The sequence below is a fragment of the Myotis lucifugus genome, unplaced genomic scaffold (genome assembly GCF_000147115.1).
Source record: "Myotis lucifugus unplaced genomic scaffold, Myoluc2.0 scaffold_23, whole genome shotgun sequence".
Classification (NCBI taxonomy): Eukaryota; Metazoa; Chordata; class Mammalia; order Chiroptera; family Vespertilionidae; genus Myotis; species Myotis lucifugus.
In genome coordinates, this window is record NW_005871071.1 from 5,429,449 (window position 1) to 5,448,434 (window position 18,986).

The following is an 18,986-nucleotide window of genomic DNA, read 5'->3' on the forward strand; positions in this document are numbered from 1 at the left end:
GCTCTCTCTCACGTGAGCATGTGGGGTATGCGGATCGGACATGTTCCTGGGAACATATCATTTCCTAAGGGTCAGTTCCTTTGCCTCATTCCCGAGCCTCCCATGGCTTGGGGACACCACGATCGCCCGGCCTGGGGCAGGATTCCCAGAGAAGGTGTGGGAGATGGGCCTGCCCCAGAGGGTGGCCTGAGTCCGGTGGCTCCTGCTTCAGGAAAAGGAACCACACTGGGGAGATCACATGAGAGCTAGTCACATTGTTTGCAGGGACTGCGTTTGTTTGTCTAAATGCTGTAAAGTTAGCTCTCCCTCCGGTTTGAAGTGTTGCCTTGTGGGTAAAGGAATGAGAGGAAGAAGGGAGGGACCGAATGGGTGTAACTTCTGTGGAACTGGGTAAACTTTGTTGTGTTTACTTACCAGGCTGGGTTTCAGCCTAAATGACTGGCAGCGTTGTCGGTAGAGGCACCGGGCCCAGTGGGGGATGGAGGGCCTGGGAACTCAGCGGAGCCAAGGAGGCCGCTGTGTTCACACCAGAAGAGAAGCAGACCTTGGTTCCATACGTCCTAATAGTGCCTACCATGTAACACTGCTTTGAGCTGAAATAAACCAATGAAACAGATGTAACCCGAGTGCTGGGAGAATCTGTGCGCCCTCAACAGGTGGTTGCACATGGTCCCAAGAATGTGTCCGCACTGCAGACCCCCACATGCTCAGGAGGGATCAGAATTATTTTCAGGGCCAGACTCGTGTGGTTAACAAGTAGTTTAAGTAGGAGTGCTGGCCCTGGCTCCCCTGGAGTCCGCACCTTTGAGACTCTCTGTGGTATCTGGTGGGTTACTGACCTCTCTGGGCTCCAGTTTAGGGATCAGGAAAACAAAAGGCTTAGATTGGCTGAGGGATTTGAACATTACTTCTCAGACCCCAGGATTCCTTGGAGGACTTGACAGACGTCAGCCACAGCCCCCTCTGTGCTCCCGCCTGGACACCTCCATTTTCATCTCTTTCCCCCTTTCATGGAAGTCAGCTTTCTGCAGCTGTGTGTGAAGAACACCTGGAGTAGACAGCCTTCATGGGCCCTTTCAGCTCTAAAATCCTACCATGGCCAATTCGTGATAAGTTGGGATATTCTGTTAATGATTTTAGCTTTATGAGGTTAGTAGGAAATATTTTCAGTAGCAGACCTGAGGTAGAAAATGTAGCCCATGGCAACAAGGATGCATAGAGTGTGGGCGTCTGTCTGAGAGGTGTGTCTGTGTGTGTTTATTAGGCTTCTGTCCACCTATCTGCAGGGGGCGGGGTGTATGTGAGTATGTGTCATTGCCTGCCAAGTCATGCTTCCTCTCTCACCCTCTCCCTCTCTCAAGTCTTACCCTCCCATGCTACATTTCAGCAAGCTTCTGCTCTTAAGTAGCTGTCAGTAATTAAAGCAACCCAAATAACTTAGGGAGTCATGATTGATATCCAACCAATTTTAAATAGATATATATATTATTAAGTGAAGCAGTGTATATTAACTAGGAGATTAATAGCTATGCTCCTCAGCCAACTTTGCCCAAGTCTAGTACTGAAACCCTGAATTATGTTTTTACTTATTTTTTATTTCCTCCAACATCTTGTTATGAAAATTTTAAGTATAAAGTTGAACGAACTCTACAGTAAGCATCTGTCCCACCACCTAGATTTGAGCATGAACATTTCACCATATTTGTTGTATCACATATCTATCCATCTTTCTATCCTTCTATGCAGCCCTTAATCCATCTTATATTTGGAAGCATTTTAGAGTAAATTGTATATGTCAATACCCATCCTCCTAAATACTTCAGTATGCATATTAAGAGTTTTTTTTTGTTCTGTGTGTAAAATTTCCAGACAACGAAATGCACAAATCTTAAGTCTATGTTCTCTGAAGTTTGAAAGTGCTTAATGCCTGTGTAACCCAAACCCCATCAAGACATAGAATGTAGCCATCACCCCAGAACATTCCTTCAGGCACCTTCTCAGTCACTCCCAGGCCCTAGCTACCCCCAGAGGCAATACTGCTTGGATTTTCCCCACTGTATGTTAGTTTTACCTGTTCTGCCCTCCTCTAAAGATACCTATACAGAATGTACTCATTTGTGCAAAGCTAGTGCTTCAAAGATTCATTCAAGTTCTTGGTTGTATCAGTAGTTGACTTTGTGTTGGTTAGTAGGATTCCATTGTGTGCGTATGCCACAGTTGTATGTCTACTCTTTCTAAAATGTATTCTCACATCAATGGACATTTAGCCCGTTTCCAGCTTGGGGCTGTTATGAAAACTGTGGAGCTCATCTTAGGTCTGCTCCTGGGGAACTTGGCGGCCAGTGTTCTGTGGGCAGTGAGGGTCAGACACTGCCGGCCTCTCGCGCTTCATCCAGATCTGGCATCCTGGGCTACTGAGCCTTTAGATTCAAGAGCTTTCTTTCCTAGGTGCTGCTTAATGTCTTCATGGGGGTGCTTTTCAGTTCCTGTCCCTGTTGGCCTGCTTATGTCCCAAGACGTTAGGGTATCCTGGAGGGGCGCCCCACTGATAGAAACTGCTGGTACTTGAGCCGAGAGATGCAAATATGCACATATGCACAGGCCAGTGATTGGCTGGTTAGTAGGAAGACTTTGGTGACTATGAGAAGATGCCTTTCCTTTTTGGTAACCCAGCTCTGTGCCAGACATAGGCATCATGGATGTTTAGCAAGTGTTTATTGAATGGATGAATGAATGGGCAGAGGAATGACTTTACAGACTGCTACAGGAGACTTGGATGCGGGGTCTGGGTGGAAGGGTATGATCTAGACAACATGCCTGGAAGAGAGAGAGGAGCGAAGCATGGACCCTAGGATGGCAGCTGCAGTGTAAGCACTTGGCAGTCACCTTATATTTATCTTTTTAAATATATATATATTGTTATTAGAAAGATCTCTTACCTTTTGAGACAGCATGGAGGAACCTGGAGAGTATTATGCTTAGCGAAATAAGCCAGTCAGAGAAAGACAAGTATCACATGCTCTCACTCATATGTGGAATCTAATGAACAAAATATACTGATAAACAAAATAGATCCAGAGACATAGAAACAAAGAACAGAATGCGGAAGGAAGGCGGGGGAGGGTGGGTAGGTGGAAAGTGATCAACCAAAGAACTTGTGTGCATATACGCATGACACATGGACACAGACAGTAGGGTGTTGAAGGCCTGGGGAGGGGGGCGGAGGCAGGCTAGAAGGGGTCAATGGGGGAGCAAGGGGGACATATGTAATACTTTCAACAATAAAGGTTTTTGAAAAAAAATATATATATTGTTATTAATTTCAGAGACAGGAAGGGAGAGGGAGAAAGAGAAACATCAGTGATGAGAGAGAACCATTGATCGGCTGCCTCCTGCATGCTCCCTACTGGGGATTGAGCCTGCAACCCAGTCACATGACCTGACCAGGATATGAACCATGACCTGCTGGTTCTTGGGTCGACACTCAGCTACACAGACCAGGCACCTTATCTTTATCTTGAACAGCATTCAGGTACGACTGGTAAATTCTGGAGTGTGAGACCACCCTCTTCCTAATATGTGAATTATTAGGCATGTGTGTTCATCGGCTTGGGTTGACATAAGACTATACCACAGCCTGGGTGCTAAACAACAGACCCCTATTTCTCACAGTTCTGGAAGCTGGGAAGTCCTAGATCAGGGTGTTGGCAGGGTTGGTGTCTGGCGGGAACTTCTCCCCTTGGGTGGAGACAGCTGCCTTCTCACTGTTTCCTCACATGGCCTTTCGGCAGCGCATCAGGTGAAGAGAGATTGTATGTGTGCGAGCTCTCTGGGGTCTCTTCTTATATGGACACTAATCCTAAAGACCAGGGCTTATGACTTCATTTAACCTTCACTACCTCTTAAAGACCCTGTCTCCAGTCACATTGGAAATTAGGCCTTTAACATGAATTTTGGGGGGACACAGTTCAGTACACAGCGGTGTGGTTCTGCCTGAAGCCTTGCACATCAGCACTGGGTGTACTGATGGCTTGTTGGGAACTGAGCTCAGCAGCTCCATCTGGACTTGTATTTCCCACAGTGGGAACCCTGGGCTGCTGGCCTGGGTGGTAAGACGAGGATAATGCTGCTGTGACATGACCTCTACAGCACTTTGCAGAGTGCTTTCAAGTACAGTGTCTAATTTAATCTCCCAGCAAATCTGCGAGGTAGGCCTTGTTGTACCCATTTTATGGATGAGAAAAATGAGGCACAAGAAGTTAAGTGTCTGGCCCAGAGCCCCATGGTCCATCAGCAGGGAACCCAATCTCTGCTCCAACGCTTGCAGGCAGCGCTCAGGTCTTCCCTTTAGGGGCGCTCAGGGACTTCTTGTCACTCCCAGGGGTTCAGCTTTCCAGGTGGATATAGGAGGCTTTGGGAATCCCGTTGTCTAGAAAATGAAGCAGCCAGGCCTGATGCATGGCAGATACACCAAAGCTTACCTCCTCAGCAAAAATTAGGTAAAAGTGTTCCTAATGAAGGAACAGAAGCAAACCTTCGAGTCTGATCACCAGGTGATCTGTGTCTTACTGTTGAAGTGCTGGAATTAAGCCTGTCTCATTGTGTTGGTCAGTACAACAGGGTTTGGATTCCGGATCCTGACGATGTTTGGAAATCTGCTGAAATAGCAAAGGACTACAGAGTTGGTGACAAAGTCCTGCGACTCCTGCTGGAGGATGGAACGGTAGGTCCTTGCAGGCTGTGGCTGCCGTGACGTATGAAGGGATAACTGGGGTATGTGGGGGGGTGGGGGGCATATGGTCCCTGTGGAAGCAGCCAGGGGAGGGCCCATGTGGGGCACCCAAAATGGCCAGCTGGTGCTGTGGATGCACTCATGTGTACCACTCCCCCTTTTCTCCCCACCCCCCTACCCCCACCCCAGGCTGCCCAACTGAAGGCCAAAAGCGCCCTGCCTCAGCTGGGCCTCTCTCGCACTGAGGTGGGGCAGGTAGGGCACCAAGATGGGTAGACAGCACCGAGGTGTGGCAGAAGGCCTGTGCCCTGTGCTGCATTTCCAGGGAGTCCACACTGTTCGGAAAAGGCTGAAAAACGATTAGCCATTTTGGTTTCCTAGGTCTTAGCTCAGAGACTGGGCAAAGACAAGAACCTTGGAGGGAAGTAGTTTGAGCCCGAGGCATAACTGGCAGAAAACAACATCAAGATGGAAAAACAGCCCTAGCTATTTGGCTTAGTGGATAGAGCATCGGCCCATGGACTAAAGGGTCCCAGGTTCAATTTCTGTCAAGGGCATGTACCTCGCTTGCAGACTTGATCCCCGGCCTTGGTCAGGGCAAGTGCAGGAGGCAACCAATCGATGTGTCTCTCTCACATCAATGTTTCTCTCTGTGTGTCTCTCCCCCTCCCTTCCACTCTCTAAAAATCAATGGAAAAATATCCTCGGGTGATGGGAAGAGGGAGAGAAACAGAGGGGAGAGATAGAAAATAAGACGGGCGTGGGAGGTGTGAGAGGAGAGCAGAGGGAGAGCGAGTCCGGCTGCAGGTGGATAAAAACATGAAGAATTGGGACCTCCACAGGGAGCATGATGGGGCAGTTAGGAAAGTGACGGAGGTGGGACGGGTGGACAGGAATGTCCAGCTTTGTGTGACATCCTGAGGGCCTCTGTCCGAGTTGGTGTGGCGAGGGAGAGACGGGGCTGGGCAGGGCCTGTAGAGGAGCATGTTGGTGAGGACGTCCTCTCGGAGGCTGGGTATGCCTTTTGATGACCAGCTTCCGCACATTTGCCTTTGCTTTAATTACCCATCGTGAGGCGTCCTATTCCTCCCCAGTGCTAATGACATCCCGCTGGATCCATAGCTAAGGTGGCTTTACCTTTTTAGAATCAAGTAGGAGGATACAGACCTAGACAGAGGATTCCTGACCCATCTGGATGCCAGAGTTGGTCTGGGGAAGGTCATCTGAATATTTAAATGCTGGAATTTCCAAAGCATGCAAATGGCCTCTCTAGAGGCAGGACACACTATTTCCAATCAGAGTATCCTGGATTTGGGCATCATTTCCTGAGATACTGAAGGAAGATGTGAAGGGCACATCCTCTAGAATCAATATCTGGATTCAAATCCTGCCACAGCTACTCGCTAGTCTGTGACCGCGAGCCCTGTGATTGCTTCATATGTGGAATGGGTTAATAACGGCACCACAGCACAGGGAGGTTGCTGCAGATCAAATGAGGTGACCCAGGTGTGCGTGTGCAGATGCGAGAGACACGCGGTGAGAGGATGCTGCGCCTCCATTAGCCTCTCCCTTCCCATCCGAAACTCCTTGCAGCATTTGTGGAAAACCTCCTGTGCACAGCCAAGCTTAGGGATCAGATGGCTCTGGGAGAACAATCTCAGACAGCAGCTGCAGCGGTGGCTCGCTGCCTTAGTAATATCAGCAGGGCCTCAGGTGGCGACATTCCTGGCCCTGAGCCAGCTGCCCGGAGGAGGAGGAGAGGCAGGTGAGATGGAGGCTGCCAGGCTGCTCTGTAACTTGACTCTGTCTGTACCATGAAGGACAGAGCCTGCTTTGTGTAGGAGAATGGCAATTCTGCCCCGACTGCCAATCTGATGTTCTTCACATTTTTCCCCCCAGGCTCTCCCTTCTGTTTGCCTTTCCCTCTCTCCCTCCGTTTCTTACACACACACACACACACACACACACACACACACACACTGGCTGAACTGGAAAAGGAGGCTGTTAATTTAAAACAGAAAACTCAGGGAATGTAAAAATTATATATGAGCAGCATTTTTCTTTTGTTCTCAAAGTGTGTAGATGAAGACTGTTCTGCAAACATAATGACATTGACCATGGAGCCTGCAGCTGCATTGAGGACTCACGTCCCGTTGTTGTCCAGAGCTGCTCTCCTTACGCAGAACAGAGCGAGCAACCAAAAAACCACACCCCTGTCGGTGTGGATGGGGGCCATCCTGATGCAGGCTTCAGGGTCAGCCAGACCCATATCATGTGTGACCTGGGACAAGGGCTGAACCTCTGAGCCTGTCTCCTTCACCGTTGATCAGGATAGTCATGCCCTCCTGGGAAGGCAGTTTTGAGGATTAAATGAAACAACCAGTGCTGAGTGCTGACACAGTGGGCACTTGCTAAGGGGCAGCTGGCTCACCTTGAGCTGGTCCAGGACCAGGTATGGAAAGGAAGGCAGCCTGGGAAGGCGGGAAGGAAACAAGCTCGCTGGGCGCCCTCGTTCAGTCGCTTCCCCAAGCTGTGGACGGCAAGTGAAGGAAGTTAGAGCAGGGAGCCATCGGTCCCTTGGTGCTCTGACATCTGGAAGGCACAGTCGTCTGAGGTGTGGACACCGCCAGGCAGGCTAACCGGGCCTTCACTCTGCTCAGGCAGCTGCCTCCGGAACACGAGGTGAAATGGGCCGAGGAGAGGCCAGCCTGGCGTTCCCCAGCCCAGGGCTGAGGCTGGTAAGCACAGGCAGCCCTGCAGGCGGAGCTGGGAGCCCTCGGGAACACTGGTAGCCTCGCTCAGAGAGACCACCACCTGCATGGACCCCTTCGGACACTTCTCATCACGAAGCGTGTCAACTTCCAACAGAGATTCGGCAGCCTTAGCGCTGCAAGGGACCTTAGGTGACCATGTCATTTTTAGCAGCAGGATTCTGTTTTTAAATCAAAACTTCCATGGCACCCAATACCTAAACCACATACGAGTAGGGCGCCTGTGGTAGGACTGGGGGTGAGGCACCTGACCTGGTGCAGCCAGTCTTTTCACAGATGAGAGAAGAGAGGCCCAGAGAAGGTGGATGACTTGGCCTAGGACACACAGCCAAGACCCCAGCCCCCTGGCTCCCACTTTTTAAAAGCCAGCCATGAAGATAAGTTTCTCGTTGCTCTACATAAGCTTGGTTTCAGAGTGTCGGGGGTCACTCTGAAGGGAGGGAGGGAGGACAGAGACGGTGGTCCAGCAGAAACACCCAACATCTTTCACTTCCAGAGCTTTAAGTGTATCTTCGTGCACAGGAGCTGGATTATTCCGTTGATCCGGAGTCTCTGCCTCCGCTCCGGAACCCTGACATCCTCGTGGGTGAGAATGACCTCACGGCCCTCAGCTACCTCCACGAGCCCGCGGTGCTCCACAACCTCAGGATCCGCTTCGCGGAATCCAAACTCATTTACACCTACAGCGGTAAGGAGAGGGTTCCCGGGAGCGGGACTGGCGCGGACACAGTGCGTGCTGCCCAGAGCATCCTGATGACACATGTCATAGTACGTTTATATTAGAATTGCTGGCGTCTGTCAAAATGTGTAGTGACACCTAAACATGTGCCCACATTTCCACCTCAACGGCACAGGCATTTGATCTTAGGGAGTCTGTTATAAAAAGAAGTGTCTGGGCGGGGAGAATTTTCAACAAGAGCTAAGGTTGGACTACCAAGAAAAATATATGTGGATGAAGCTTGTGTTGGAGTTTCCCAGTGGAGGTGATAAATTTATTACTTATTTGGGGCAATGACGTAAACATCATATTTCCATTGGGAATTGCCAAAGCCTCTCGGTGTTAGGACAGTCTCATCTGTCACCTCATCGGTCCCCCTTAGAGTGGGGGTGGCATCGGCAGGGAACTGATTCAGAGTGACTTGCCCAGAGTCACACAGAAGGTTTTGTAAGTGGCAGAGCTGGGGTGACAGTAAGAACCCCATCACTGTGTCTAACGTCTCTTCTCAGGAATCATTTTGGTGGCCATGAATCCTTACAAGCAGTTGCCCATCTACGGAGATGCCATCATCCATGCCTACAGCGGGCAGAACATGGGCGACATGGACCCGCACATCTTTGCGGTGGCAGAAGAGGCGTACAAGCAGATGGCCAGGTAGCCTCCTGTGGGGCGGGCTTGCTCTGGCTCTCCTAATGCTCCTGCATTTGCTGGGTCCTCGCTGGGGAGGGAGACATCAGGCTTGGTCTCATTAGATGTGACCATCAGACCGGAGGGGCACTGGTGGAGCAGACTACGTGTACCAAGTAGCAAATGACTCTCAGCGTGTACCTGACCTGTTTAAACCGAGTTTCCTGGGTTTTGTTCCTTCTGGGTGATCAAAAGTTGTTCCTACAAACCCGGGACTAGCAGGTGCCTCTCTTGCAGTGTGTTGGGTTGGAGGAATACTGACGTGTTCTCCGCCGTGAGGTGTTGAAGCTTTCTGACCCACCCAGGGCAGCAGAGCCCAGTGGTACATGAACACAGGTTCCAGTGTAGATTTGGGTTTTATCCTAATTTTGCCACTTGTTTTTGTATGGCCTTGTGGAGTTCTTGCTTTGCTGGCAAACATTTATTAAAAGCCTCCTGTGAACCCATGACCACACACACATTCCTGTACATCATCCTTGCACCCTCAGGGTGGCCGTGATGGAGATGCCTGGGCAGTAAACAGAATCCAGAGCCACCGCACGTACGAGGCTGGGATTGGCACTCAGATATTTTTACTCCATATGTAATTTCTTTTTCCCATAACCAGGCTCTTTTGGCTTCAATGTCCTCATCTGTAATGTATGAAGAATAAAACACCACTTTATTTTGGTAGATCCTGTCACATTTGCAAAACAACTTTCACAGTAATCTTTGAGTCTCCCAACACTCCAGTGAAGTCAGCTGAGCTACCATCGTCGCCCTCATTTCACAGATGAAAACCTGAAGTGAGGGACCTGGTCCTGCTCATTATTTACCATGTAACCTTGGGCCCAGGGCCTGGTCCCCTCAGCGCCAGGGTCCTCACCTGTGAGCTGGATGCACCCATTCCAAGCTCCACTGCTTGTCATCAGGAAAAGATAATGGCGGCTTAGACAAGGTAGACGCGTGTGGTTCTCTCCTGGGCAGGCAGGGCTAACACAGGACCTCTGCCAATCACCAGGGACCTGGTACCTTGCAGCCCCCCATCCCTGAGGTGGCACTCGTCATTGGGGCCAAGCTGATACTTTTAAAATAAAAAAACTGTTTTTGTTGATTTCAGAGAGAGAGAGAGAGTGAGGGAGAGGGATAGAGAGGTAGAAACATTGATGAGAAACATCGATCAGCTGCCTCGGGGGGTCGAGCCTGCAACCCGGGCATGTATGCTGACCAGGAATCACACCAGTGACCTCTTGGTTCATGGGTTGATGCTCAACCACTGAGCAACACCGGCTGGATCCCAGCTGATACTTAGCCATTTCCTGCACATGCTGGGTGACAGAGTCCCAGGGAAGGTTGTGCCCCTCCAGGTGAAGGAGACTTTCCAGAGCCCCGCAGAGCACTTTTGATCACAGCTCATTGACCAGCACCCACCCACTTGGCCATGCCTAGCCACAAAGGCGCCTGGGATATGTTGTTTTTCATATGGGCAGCACTGTGCCCACTAAAAATTGGGGCATAGTCCCTAGGAAGAAATGGGAGAGTGAATGCTGGGTAGGGAATTGCCAATTAATAACCAAATACCTTGGTTTCTGCCACAGCACGTTTTCTCCCAACCCTAACACACCTGTGTTGTCACAGTGCATTCTGGGATTTTCCCTGGCTCCCTGCAGGTCCAGGACATCCCCTTGATTAGCGTCCCTGGCTCAGGGCCCAAAGGGCCAGGGCCGCTCCTGGACACTAGCAGTATGTGCTGCTTGGAGTTGCAGGGCTGAGCCAGCTTCAAGCTTGAAAAGCCAGGTTTCTACAGGTCTGTCTGTCTAACTGTAGTAGAAGAACAAACATAAGACAGGCTCCTGTGGGACTTGCTGAGGCTAGACTGGGATCGGGAGAGCCCGGCATTAATAACCCCAGCCCCATCGTACCCTGCTGGCCAAGGGCTCTCTCGTCCTCTCAAGCATTCATAAGGGAGGCTGTGTGCTCTGTGCCCTGGGTCAAGTCTCTTACACTCTCTGAGTCACTGTTTTACTTATCTGTAAAATGGGTATAAGCGGCATAGGATTTTTGTGAGGCTTGAATGAGAATCCCTGTAAAGTATTCACGGAGCCCCTGACACATAAGCCATGCTGGATACATAAAATGGCATTATAATAAAGTTCTACCACCATAATCTCATGACATGAAAAGTTCAATGCATTTTTTAAGCTCTCTGAGTTATGCAGCAGAGCATTTTGGCTTGCAGAGCACCTAAATATGTTCCCAAGCGTATTTTGAATAACGGCTCTCCAAATAATGTCTTTAAAATGCTTCATATTTAAGTGGGGATATGCAGAAAGGAGTTGACATAGGCTCGAGACTGCTCTCATTAGAGGCCTGTTGGCGAAGATGGCCCATGGCTGGCCCCTGGGGACTTGGACTTCAGGAAGGTTCTCCCCATTTCCTCATTGATGAGCGTGGCTCGCTGTACTGACGCTTACTTCTGTGGCTCATGCTGAACATCTGCTTTCCTCTGGGCACCTGGAATGTTGGTATCCGTTAGGACGGCGATTCTCAAGCTGTGGGTCTCGACCCCTTTGGGGGTCAAACGACCCTTTCACAGGGGTCGCCTAAGACCATCGGAAAACACATATATAATTACATATTGTTTTTGTGATTAATCACTATGCTTTAATTATATTCAATTTGTAACAATGGAAATACATCCTGCATATCAGATATTTACATTACGATTCATAAATTAGCAAAATTACAGTTATGAAGTAGCAACGAAAATAACTTTATGGTTGGGGGTCACCACAACATGAGGAACTGTATTAAAGGGTCGCGGCATTAGGAAGGTTGAGAACCACTGTGTTAGGGGATGCCTGTGTGACCAGCCCCAGTAGGAACTCTGGGCACTGGGTCTGATGCGCTTCCCGGGTAGACAGCATTTCCGTGTGTTGTCACAGTGCACCGCGGGAAGAATCAAGTGTGTCCTGTGGACTCCACTGGGAGAGGACTCCTGGAAGTTGACGCCTGGCTTCCTCTGGTCATGGCCCATGTGTCTCTTCCCTTTGCTGAGTTACTTTGTATCCTTTTGGTGCAATAGATCTTAGCCGGGCCTATGACTACATGCTGAGTCCTGTGGGTCCTCCTAGTGGACCACTGAACATGGGATTGGTCTTGGGGATCCTCAACACAGGAGACATAGGACACAAAATTGTGTCTTCAGCATGGTCCCATAGGAAGAAAGACCTGGAGGAAATTCTCGAATGCTGGAAACAGGTACATTAGAGCAGAGATTTTCAACCTGTTTCATCTCACAGCACATCAACTACTAAAATTCTGAGGCGCACCAAAAAAATTTAATTTTGCTGATCTGACAAGAAAGTAGGTAGGATTTCGATTCATTCACACTGGACAGCATTGTTGTGTTGGCTGTTGTCATTTTCTTACTTGACGACCTAAGGGAGAAGAGGTCCGTGCCCCTGACTGAATCGTCAGGTAGTGCATGTTTCACAAACCCTTGTGGGAAAACCATGGTGCCTGCCGCCAGCACGCGGGCTGAAAAGCGCTGCTCTGGAGTGATGACACAGTGTCCCTTCCAGCTGGTCTGCATTGTTCTTAGTGAGTAGATATTGCTTTTTTAATAAGAAGGAATGAACATGTTAAAATCCTTTCATTTGTTTGCTTTAGAAACAATAAAAATCAGTCAATAATTGTGAGCGGGGAGTCGGGTGCTGGGAAGACGGTGTCTGCTCGCTATGCCATGAGGTACTTTGCCACCGTCAGCAAGTCGAACAGTAACGCCCACGTGGAGGACAAGGTGCTGGCGTCTAACCCCATCACGGAGGTGTGTGCCCCGGGGGGGTGGGGGCGGGCGGGCTGGGAGGCAGTGGCGTGTGGTGAGGGAGAGGCGGGCTGGACTGTGTGTGTGTTGTCCTGACTAACCATAGTTCCCTCCCCGAAAAGACCTGACTAACCGAAGTGCCATGCTTCTATGTCTCTGTCCAACCCCAGAGGGAAGGTGAGGGTTGGTGGGAAGAGATTAACCAAAGAATTTATATGCATAAATGCATAACCCATGGCCACAGACACTAATGTGGTAAAGGCCTGGGGTGGGGTGGGGTTGGGAGGCCAGGTGCAGTCTAGCAGGGGTCAATGGGGGGAAAAGGGGACACCTGTAATACTTTCAACAATAAAGATAAATTAATAATAATGATTGTGATGATGATGATGATGATGATAAAGATCAAAGAAGTGCTGCCTCTGAGGCTCCGCCCCTGTCTGCTGGGCTAGAAATTCTACAGGCAGCTTTCAGGAGCCCCCTGTTTACATTTACATCCCGGGGAAGTGTCCTCAAGCACAGACACCAGTGCACAGAGGCCAGCCGAGTTGTGCAGCCAGCGGCACCAACTGTCCCTAGCTGAGTGTTAAATATGCAGGCCTTGTATTGTGAGCTATTGTGAAACCCATGGAGCTTGGAATCAATCGTGGTGGGAGTATCCACACCTTAAAAATCAGCACATGCCACGTAGCAAGGCTCTTCCTCTTTCCTACAGCGGATTCATCAGCATAATATCGATGGTCACGTGTGGGCGAGGCCAGCGGTGATAGCAGCCAGGGCTGAGGACAATACCCTCTCAGAAGAAGGGGCATCTGCCAGGCTCGGGGCAGGGCCCAAAGGCCGGCTCTGGCTGCCTCGCAAAGTGGGAAGAGGATTGACTTGGGTTTATTTGGAAGTGGAGCAAGTAATTAAGAACATTAGATTTCTAGACCTCTCCTCTCTGCTTTCTCCTCAGTGAATATTTATGTATCAGACCACCTATACTGTGTAAGCCACTGTGCCAGGTAATATGGGACGTAATGGAAAAAAATAAGACCCAGTCCCCAAGTTTTAAGGCTCCTCTAACATGAGCATGCTTTCAAGTTAAATAGCAACATAAGTCACAGTCCAAGGTAGCAATAGAAGAGTCAAGAGGCCCTGCCCAGTTAAGTGCCCAGTGGGTGATTTTATGGTTATTTGTTCAGAGTTGGCCTTGCCCACCAGCCTGTGAGCTCCATGAAGGCAGGACCAGGTCTGTTGGGTTCACCTTTGCCTCCGGAGCACTTGGCCCATGGCAGGGGCTCGGTGAAAACACGTCGTAATGAAGTGTGGTGACCGGGGCAGGAAGCACAGTATATGTGCATAAGAAGGGCACTTCTAGACAAAGGTGCTCAGGAAGGGAGATGGGCAGAAGGGACGGAATTCAAGGATAGAAGTAAAAAAGCCGAAATCGTGCTCAGAGTGGGGGTGTGTGGGGGGAATGGGAGAAGGCAGTTTTTCGGTTAAGGGAAGCGGTAAGGGCTAAGGATAGAAATAAAGGTTGAATGAAGGATGTGGACTTTCAGTTGAGCATTTATACTATGTGGGGCATGGTGAGGTAAGGCACTCTATATTATCTCATTTTCCTCCCAGTTCTGTAGGGTGCTTATTTCCCCACATTACAGAGAGAGATGAAATAACATTTCTAGCATCACACAGATAGTAAAAAGGAACCTGAGGACCTGAAGCATCAGAGCCTGCGCTCTTTCTGTTCTGCTCAGAGATTGAGGAGAGCGCTTTCCCACTCGCCAACCTCCCTCTGCTAATACCGCCACCCCCCCCCACCCACCCCCACCCCCACATACAGGATTGGATTTTACTAACACTGCTCCAATAATGTTAATGCAGAGATCTTTTTGATGTGGTGTGGTTATTTCAAGAGAGTTCTATGTTTTGCAGGCTGTTGGAAATGCCAAGACCACCCGCAATGACAACAGCAGTCGGTTTGGGAAATACACAGAAATCAGTTTTGATGAGAGAAATCAAATTATCGGAGCCAACATGAGAACTTACCTGCTGGAGAAATCCAGAGTTGTCTTTCAAGTAAGGATAAAAATATTCGTTAAATTTTCCTTTTCCCAACTTTTTAAGTATTGTTTTCGTTCATATACTCATTAGACAGCCTACATTGTTCTGTGACTTGACTAGAGTCACTTCATTTACAGTTTATTTGGTTTCTTCTGTTCTTAAAAACGTTTTTTTAATTTTTATTAAATTTATTTGGGTAACATTGGTTAATAACATCATGTAAATGTCAAGTGTACAACATGATAATACGACATCTTTATACTATACTGTGTGCTCATTACCTGAAGTCTAGTCTCTTCTGTCACCATATATTTGACCCCTGTTATCCTCTTCATCCTGCCCCCACCCTCCTTTCTCTCAGGTAAGTACTGAGCCAAACTGGCCAGGGCCATTTGTTGCTTTTTGTTTTATATCCCACATAGGATTGAAATCATACTGTTCTTATCTTTTCTTCATCAGACTTACTTCAGTTATAATGCCCTCAAGATCCATCCATATTGTCACAAATGGCAATATTTCGTCCTTTTTTATGTGTAGTATCCCATTGTACATATGCACTACATCTTCTTTATCCAGTCTTCCACTGAAGGACACGTAGGTTGTTTCCGTATCTTGACTATTGTGACTAATGCTGCAATGCGCTTAGGGGTACATATATCTTTTTATTTTTTATTTTTTAAGAGTAGTTTATTGATTTTTAGAGAGAGAGGAAGGGAGAAAAGAGAAACTATGTGAGAGCATAGCATCCATCAGCAGCCTCCTGCATGGCCCCCTACTGGGGCAACCCCCAGAGACTAGACTTTAGGTAACGAGTGTCGGCCTGTGCACCAAAGGGTCTTGGGTTTGGTTCCCAGTCAAGGGCATGTATCTGGGTTGCAGGTTCCATCCTCTGCTTCAGTCAGGGCCCATGCAGGAGACAATTAATGTGTCTCTCTCTCACATTGGTGTTTCTCTCTCTCTCTCTCTCTCTCCCCACTCCTTACCCTCTTACTCTCTGTAAAAATCAGTGGAAAATATATCCTTGGGTGAGAACCAAAAAATTTTAAAAAATAACAAATAACATTTTCTCTGGGGTCATTATTTGGAGGACCACCAGAGCCACCAGTGCTCCGTCCGTAAGAGGCAGGGCCGGCCTATGGGCCAGCAGAGGGAGCAGGGTGGGTCCCAGCATGGCTGACGCAGCAGAAACCGAGGTAGGTGCCTGCGTCCCCAGAACAGAACTGTCGATCCAGATCAGCCATCCAAGACCCTCTGGTAGATACCTCACATTTTCACTTACAAAGGACTGGTGTAATTTGGGGTCTTTTCCTTCTTTTACAGTCAGAAAATGAACGAAATTACCACATTTTCTATCAGCTTTGTGCATCTGCACAGCAGTCGGAATTTAAACACCTTAAATTGGGTACGTGATGGATGGTATGTGGAAGAGTCTCTCTTTTACGTAGGGGTTTAAATTCTAGGTTAACTTCTTCTTACGGTAACATCACTTCAAAAATATATTCTGTCCAAAGATACAAGATCCTTGGGTTTTGGTGTGGAATGGATGCCTCAAAGGAGATAGATAAGGGCTGGAGGGTAGGGTGGGCCCACGGAGAGGGAAGCCCTTCAACCCAAGGCTTCTTTTCAAGGTCATGGGGATTGTGTCATCAAGCTAGGCCACTTGGAGAAGGCCTCCTGACAACTAGAACTTATGCTCTAGGTCTCCAAACTTTTCTTTTTATCTGAACTTGTCGGTCATTTTTCTAATGTGTATGACGTATTTGTTCCTTCTAAGATAGAGTACTTTTATCATAATTTGAACTTCCTTGATGACTCAAGGTCACCATTTAGGAAGTCATAATGAAGTCACACGAAGATACTATCCATGCTTTGTGCTCTAAACAGACTGTGAATAGCGAACGTGGAAGAAGGGTAGCCTACTATCCAAATATCAGATGCACAGGAGGTCATGATCTTGTTTGTGGTGATGTTTATCAGGGTACACATATATCAAAACGCATCAAAGTGTACATCTGAAATGTGTGTGGTTCATTGTACATTTAATAAACCTCACTAAAAAATGTCTGTGACACCGACATTTGTACAGAAGCTTGACACAGAAAGCTGTATAATAAAATTGTTAGATGTGGGATCAAAAACCAGGAGTGTTGGAGGCAGCCTGTGTTTAAATTCTTGCCCCGCCATCCATGCGGGACCCTGAGGAAGTGACTTCTCTCTTCAGAGCCTCAGCTTCTGTAGGTAGAATTCTAGGGAATAAATGGAATAATGTGTGTAGAATGCTTACTATAGTTTATTAGGCACTTCCCTTTTTGATAAACTTGGGTGTCCAAGTTTTTATGCTACAGATGTAACAATCTTGTGATTTCAGGGAGTGCGGAAGAATTCAATTACACGAGGATGGGCGGCAACACCGTCATTGAGGGGGTGAGTGACAGCGCTGGCATGGAGGAGACGCGGAAGACATTCACACTACTGGGTAAGGAGACATCCTGTCCACGGTGTGGCCATTTCCTCTTTTAAACAAATTTAACAAGTTTAGAAGCAAGGGTGCCCAGCATGCATGTGTTCAGAATATTCCTAATAAATCCTAATTTTAGAATGAGCCTATCAGAACGTAGGGGCCAGATGATCAAGACTGTGTCTCTCCCGGAAAAGATGGAGACCCAGCTTCTTTATTCTCTGCCTCGCAGTTGCTGGGAGGGCTGTGGCCCTGTGGGTGCTCCGAAGCGCTTCTGGGCTGACCAGGGAGTAGCCTGGCAAAAAAGCTTCTGCTCAGTGTGAGACCAGAGCCAGCTCAGCAGGTGACGGGCGTGGCTGGCAGAATGCCAGGACTACAAAGGAGTCTGCATGCTTCACTTTCCATATGCCTGTTGTTCAAGACCATGTTCTCTTCTGACTGCCTGTGCATAGACCTCACAGCCTAGTACTTAATTATCTGTTGTCATGTATTTTCTTTTTAAAAAAATTCTTACCCAAGGATATGCTTACTGATTTTAGACAAAGGGGAAACGGGGGGGGGGGGGGGAAGGGAGGGAGGGAAGGATAGAGTGGGAGAGAGAGAGAGAAGCATCCATGTGAGAGAAGCATCCATGTGAGAAGCATCCACACCAGTTGTTTGCCTTCTGTATGTGCCCCAACCAGAAACTGAACCCAAAACCTAGGTATGTGCCCTGACCAGAACTTGCAGCCTTTAGGTGTATGGGATGATGCTCCAACCAACTGAGCCACACTGGCCAGGGCGTGCTCCAGTTTTTCATGTGTCATAACATAGGTCCTTGACCTCGTGCAGGTCCATTATTATCTCTGGGCATCAGTTTCCCATCTGTAACCTGGAAGAATAATGACAATATTTAGTTGTTCCAATTATCTATTGCTGTTCCCCAAATATTAGTGGCTTACAATGACAGTTTATTATCTCTTGTGATTCTGGGTGGACTGGGCTCAACTGGGCACGTCGCACGTAGGACTGTCATGTGATGGTGGCAGGGCCTGGATCCTCTGTGAGCCGGGGCAGCCGCAACCATGGTTCCAACAGGCTCAGGTGGACTCCGCAGGGCTTTTTATGAACTATCCTCAGAGGTAATGTGGTCTCACTACTGCCACATGCTAATGCTCACAGCCAGCCATAGGCCAGCTCAGACCAGGACTCGTGGAGGGAGCCACACAGGCACGAACGCTAGGAGGGGGCACTGGGGCCATTGGAGTAGCCACCACAGTAGCTGTGAGTGATGTTGTGAGATGAAGAGATCATGTCTAAAATGGTTTATGAACTGTGCCATGCTGTGCCAGAGGTCAGTACACATTTAATGAAAGCATGACCTCACTGCATGAATCACTAAAAATATCCTAGACCAAAGGTCGGCAGATGGCATCCCATTTTTGTAAATACAGTTTTTATTGGGACCCAGACACACTCATTGGTGTAAGTATGGTCTGTGGCTATTTTCACGCTATGGTGGCAGGTGAGTAATGGTGACATCAGCGGCACTGCCTGCAAAGCCTACCAAGAAAGCAGTGGCTGATCCTTGACCTAGATGAGAGTTTTCTTGCAATATGGGGAAAGACCCAGGGAGTTCATGAAGCCATCTCGCTTCACCCCGTGTGTCCAAACACGGAAGTCCCCTGACCACCCAGGGCCAGGCGAAGGGGAATGTGATGGACTCTAGAGGTGCAGTCACTGGATTCGTGCGTGGGACCAGATGGCCCTGTAACTTCAAGATGGCCATCATC

General features: G+C 48.6%; 1 protein-coding gene across 1 annotated transcript in view; it reads left to right on the plus strand.

The window, feature by feature from the left end:
* The window catches only part of MYO5C (myosin VC), a 95,763-nt gene that overhangs the window by 14,893 nt on the left and 61,884 nt on the right, over positions 1 to 18,986 (plus strand). The window contains exons 4-10 of the mRNA XM_006086029.3: positions 4,613 to 4,723; positions 8,026 to 8,191; positions 8,731 to 8,875; positions 12,560 to 12,716; positions 14,628 to 14,771; positions 16,077 to 16,158; positions 17,125 to 17,232. Coding sequence (XP_006086091.1) covers positions 4,613 to 4,723; positions 8,026 to 8,191; positions 8,731 to 8,875; positions 12,560 to 12,716; positions 14,628 to 14,771; positions 16,077 to 16,158; positions 17,125 to 17,232 — 913 coding nt within the window. The remainder of the gene's footprint in view (positions 1 to 4,612; positions 4,724 to 8,025; positions 8,192 to 8,730; positions 8,876 to 12,559; positions 12,717 to 14,627; positions 14,772 to 16,076; positions 16,159 to 17,124; positions 17,233 to 18,986) is intronic.